Below are 5,548 nucleotides of genomic sequence, written 5' to 3'. Positions count from 1 at the left end.
ATTCTAAAACACCTAGGACTTATCTAAACGAAAGAATTGAATGAGTCTAGACTGTAAACAGGTTGTTCCAACTTAATCCAACCTTAGAAACCCAGTAGGAAATCAATTTAATAACTTTGCTTCAAACCTTATAAAAAGAAAAGCCTATTTATTAACCTCCACTGTATAGACGCAATGTTGGTTTCCATGAATTTCTAGAACACCTGCATATCCAAAAGAGTATATTTGAGGTTTCTTGGATGTGATTATGACCATAGTGAGTATATTTAGCTCTTAATTACATAATCTTGACCTTCCCCAATATTTCTCTAAGCATGAAGACTCAGTCCATGAATGGGTGAAACCTGTGAGCCAAATTTGGAGCCCTCTGCGAAAGGAGCAGAGAGAAAGCCAAGGCTTGAGACAGAACAAAGCACTGTTGATGCTCATTCAAGGAGACTGTACAGAAATGGCTCATGGCCTGCATTTGCCAGGCCACCCTGAACACATCTGATCTTGGAAGCTAAGCAAGGTCAGGGTGATTAGCACTTGGATGAGAAAAATGGTTCACGGTGCTGTCCAGTGCCTGTTTTCATGACTGGAATATGAGAAAGCCACAGTATTCAGTAGACATAAGCCACTCCCATTCTGTGAGGAACTGTGATTCATATTCTGTGTAGAATTATGGAAAGCTCTATGATGCTCAGCATCTTATCTCTGTACAGACAAATCAAATAGTTTGTATCCTTTCCAGTGTATTAATTAACTCTTTCACCTGGAGTTAGTCAAGTCCATTAATTCCAAGAGTAAGTTTGGCTAGTTTTGATAAAGATGAGATTGATCTTTTACTTTTATTTAGTTTTAGATAACTTTCAATATAGTCCTTCCACTTAGAAAACTAATAATGAAAATCAGGGTCATCTGACCCTGTCAAAAGTTGTTCTCATGTCCAGTTCCAGAGTACCCAGTAATTGCCTATCCTGGTAAATAATAAACTCACCACAGAGCATCGTCATGCAGTCTGCAATAGAATGGATCCATGCTGTTTGTGAATAGTCCTGAGCAAAGTACGTCTGAAACTCCACAAAAAAAATGGAGATACATCTGAAAAAATATAATAGAGGTATTTTATACAAAAGATGAATGAAGATGGACTTGAATTAGAACTTAAAAGTGTTGATTCAATCAGCCACTCCAGTTTCTGAGGACTTCAATTACTAAGCCATGACAGGTGGGAAACCAGAAGTTGGCTGCGGGTGGGAGGGGGCATGCTTAGGAACCAGAGAACAAGTGTTCACCAGGGGGCCTGCTGAAACCATATAGACAGAACACCACTGCTCTGGAGAAGGTTTTCTAGGAAGGGAGAGAGAAAGGAAGGGAGAGAGAAGGGAGAGAGAGAGGGAAAGAAGGAGGGAGGGAAAGAGGGAGGCAGAGGCCATGGTTACTTATTCACTTAAATGTTTATAACCTCTCAAAGGTGATTATGCAACTTTAAACTGTAAAAATAAAGAGAAATTTATAAAAAAAACCTTAGCAACTTTAAGATATATATTTCTTATATAAGGATATATATCTATATATCCTTCATGCAAAAATAAATGTTAAAAATTTAAAAGCAGTTCATGGAGTAAAAACTTATTGTTTATAAAAACATAGTTCATGTAAAAGGGCAAAGTTTGAAAGCTGAGCATTAAGTCAAGTTTCCTGCTTTTCAGTACCAGGCTGTTTGTGACTATGCATTTTGCACAATCATTATATGTGAATGGTGGGAGTATAAATAATTATCACTATCTCATTATGGATTTGAAATTATTTGACACTCAGAACGGCTTCTTGTATAAGCATGTGCATGTGTATTCAAAGAAAAAGATAGCAATGTTCATGTTGAAAAATAATTACCCGGGGACTAAGTGAGGCAATAGTTTATATCACTGTGCCAGTTGGAAGGACCCTCATACAGATTAGTTTAATGACCTAATTCAGGGCCAGGCACTGCTAAGAGGCTTCTGACAAAAGGGAAAGAACTCAGGCCTTGTTACTTGCAGGTAAGAGGTTAGTCATCTCTTTGGGTGGGTACAGATTCCAACTCTTCACAATTCAGCAGCAGATCACCAACTGCGGTTTTTACTCTCCCACTCCTCTCCCATTGCTTTTAGGTATGAAGATGAGTATTGGGGTATGGGAATGACTTTTCTGGAAATGACTTCTGAAGCATTTGCAAAGTGAAATTTTTGTATAACCTTGTAACCAAGATAATCACATTTCAAGGACAGTTAGAACTATGCCCTCCTTCTGTTCACATACTGAGTAGTCAGCTTGTTTAGAATTAACTGACCTCTAAGAAAGATGCTGTAATCATTCCTACAATGATTTGGAATCCTGATGTAATCAACTATGCTAAGCTGAATAATAGTGTTAATCATTTTTTTGCAAATTTTTGTTGAATTTTTGTGTATTTCATATAGAACATCTTAATCATCTTTATACCCCCTTCCCCACTGGCACCCTTCCATAGCCCCCGCCCCCAAACTGACTTTCATGCACTCCTTCATTTGTATTAAGGCCTATTGAGTCAAGTTAGTATCCCCAGACAGCCCTCAGTGCAAGTTCATCCACTGAGGTCTAGTCAGCCTATCTAGAGTACCTCCCATTAAGAACATCAGCTCTTCTTCACCCAGTAGTAATCAGCTTCTAATAATTCTTCAACTAAGATTGGGGCCTGCTGCCAATTTCCATAGTTATGTGCTGGGTTTTTGTCTGCTTGAGTTTGCGTTGGTCTTGTATATGCTGACACCATTGCTGCAGGCTCATATGGGCAAGGTCCCAGAAGCCTGTAGGACTCTATTTCCATATGTTCATGCATCTCCTACCTGGCTCATATACTCTTTCTGCTCCCTCTTCCACAGTGTTCCCTGAGTCCTGCTTGGGTGGATGATGTTTAATATAGGAGTCCTGCTAAGGACCCACACTCTGCAGACTCTTATTTTCTATGCTTTGGCCACCTGTGTCTTTCTGTGTTCATAGCCCTCTGTTGCATGAGGGAGCTTCATTGATGAGAATTGAGAGATGCATTAGCATTCTCTCTACTTCTTGTTCCACTATGTTCCATGAGCCTTAGTTGCAGAGATTGCACTGTAGATGTGTCACTTAGACTTGGGCAATTCACAGACAATCTTTGTGTATGACCAGTTGTGGAATTCTGTAATAATCTCTGTTGCAAGAGAAGCTTCTTTAATAAGTGGCAACTGGGATACTTTTCTGAAAATATAAAGATCCATATTTTGTACTAGTAAGAAATTATATTTGTCTAGGGCTGTGACAGCCTTGGGGTTTTCTCTAAGATCTATGACCTCTCCAGCTATGTGTATTGGCTATGTTTACAGTACCACACATGGGTTTCCTTCCACTGAGTGGGTTTTAAGTCCAACTAGGTGGCTGTTGATTATCCCCAAGATAAAAGTGCCACTACTGCCCCAATATAGTTTGCTGTGCTGGTCATTGATGTGGTTATTGGCCTTAAAGCTGGGGTTGGACCATCAATTGATAGTCTCACATAGCAGCTTACATAGTGCTCTCCAACACTATGAGAGCTAGCTTTCAGGGGAGGTGGATTTCAAGTCAGTTTCAGCTCCATTTTTCCAAATCCTATATCTGAAGTATGTTCTGTCTTCAGCAATAGGGTCTTACCTTCAAGTTCTGCGAGGTAATCAAGGGCTGTAGCAATACCTGTATAATTTTGGGAGTCTCAGTAGGCTTTTGGACTCGTACAATTCCCTCTGTTTTTTTATACTAGCTAGTTAAGGATGTTCTCTCTCTCTCTCTCTCTCTCTCTCTCTCTCTCTCTCTCTCTCTCGATCTGTCTCTGTCTCCCCCTAACACTCTCTCCATGACCTCCCCAGTAAAATTATCCCCATTACTTCCTTAACAATATCTGTCTTCTTTGGTCCCCATCTCTTGAGCTCCTTATTCCCCTTTACCCCAAAAGGTCCTTGTATAACCCTCCTTCTCTCCCTCACATTAGTAAACCCTGTCTCTCACTCTTCTTCTCTCTCAGGTTGCTTCTTTTGGCCTTTCCCCTTCAACAATAATGGACATTGTCCTGGTTGTTTCTCCATTGCTGTGACAAAACATTCTGACCACTACCAACTTGGGGAGGAAAGGGTTTATTCAGCTTACATCTCCCAGGTCTCGTAGTTCATCAGAGAGCCCAAGGTAGGAACTCAGGGCAGGAACCTGAAAGCAGGAGCTGGAGCACAGGCCAATGGAGGAATGCTGCTTACTGGCTTGCTCCCCTGGCCCCTGCTCAGCCTGCTTTCTTATGCGACACAGGCCCACCTACCCAGGGGTAGCACCACCCACAGTGGGCTGGGCCCTCGCACATCACTCATCAAGAAGATGCCCCTCAGACATGGCCACAGGCCAGTCCAACAGAGGCAATTCCCCAACTGAGGCTCCCTCAACCCAGGTGTGTCAAGTTGACACTAAAACTATCCAGCACAGACATTTTTCCTGGGTTATCATCTGTGGTCACTTAGAATTGGGAATACTTTGGTCCAGGCTCTTCTGGTTTCCTTACTTTGCATTGAAAAGTCAGCTGTAATCCTGATGGGTTTTCCTTTATATGAGACTTGCTGTTTTCTCTTGAAGCTTTCAGTATTCTCTCTTTGTTCTGCACATTTAGTGTTTTTACTATGATATGCCATGGGAGTTTCTTTTCTGGTCCTGTCTCTTTGATGTTCTAGCTGCTGCTTGTATTTGTATGGGGATGTCTTTCCTCAATTTTGGGAAATTTTCTTCTATAATCCTGTTGAATATCTGGTCAATACCATTAACCTAAAATTCTTCTCCTTCCTTTATGCCTATGATGTGTAAATTTGATCTTTTCATGGTGTCCCACATTTCCTGCATATTCCATTCCTGTATTTTTTTTAATTTCATATTCTTAGTATATCCTTTCCTCCCCCATCCCTTAAACTAACACAATTAGCAAAAACAATGAGCCTTTCTGTAAGAAACAGTATATTTTAAAATGAAATGGAGATTTTTCTTAAAGGTTAAAAACTCACTTTTATGTCTTACAGACAGGGTTTATACTGAGTTCAATATTGTATAATTGTATTAATTCAACGGTGAACCTATTTTTAGGCACTTTTGAGTGAGATGTATCTTTGCTCTAGAAACTGTTATTGAGTATGTTAAAGCTGTAATGAAATGCTTCTTCTAAAAAAAATTTTCATATTCTTTGTTTGAGTAGTCCACTCAACTTTATCATCAAGTGTTGCTATTCTGTTTTCTATTCATTCATTCTATCGGTGGGGCTTTCTCCTGCTGTTTCAAATTGGCTTATTGAGTTTTTCACTTCCTTCTTCATTTCAGCCTGAGTTTTCTCCAATATTTCTATCTCTTTTGTGAATTCAGCCAGAAATTTATCCCTGTCTTCTTCCATTTCTTTGATTTGTTTGTGTGTTCTTTAAATTCATTGAATTCTTTGATCATATTCATGATTGTTCTTTTAAATTGTGTTGTGTTATCTCTAAGGTATTCTCATTATAGAACTCTTCTATTGGGT

At 39.7% G+C, this 5,548-nt stretch overlaps 1 protein-coding gene across 5 annotated transcripts in view; it reads right to left on the bottom strand.

Annotated features, from left to right (window-relative positions):
• Slc16a12 (solute carrier family 16 member 12) overlaps nt 1–5,548 on the bottom strand; it is a 118,138-nt gene that overhangs the window by 11,956 nt on the left and 100,634 nt on the right. For all 5 annotated transcript variants that reach the window (XM_029560827.1, XM_008827496.2, XM_029560830.1 and 2 more), the window contains one exon: nt 980–1,083. In XM_029560827.1, the coding sequence (XP_029416687.1) occupies nt 980–1,083 (104 nt within the window). The remainder of the gene's footprint in view (nt 1–979; nt 1,084–5,548) is intronic.

This window comes from Nannospalax galili, unplaced genomic scaffold (assembly GCF_000622305.1).
Source record: "Nannospalax galili isolate Female #2095 unplaced genomic scaffold, S.galili_v1.0 scaffold3233, whole genome shotgun sequence".
Lineage (NCBI taxonomy): Eukaryota > Metazoa > Chordata > Mammalia > Rodentia > Spalacidae > Nannospalax > Nannospalax galili.
This window is presented reverse-complemented; position numbering and strand designations above follow the sequence as displayed.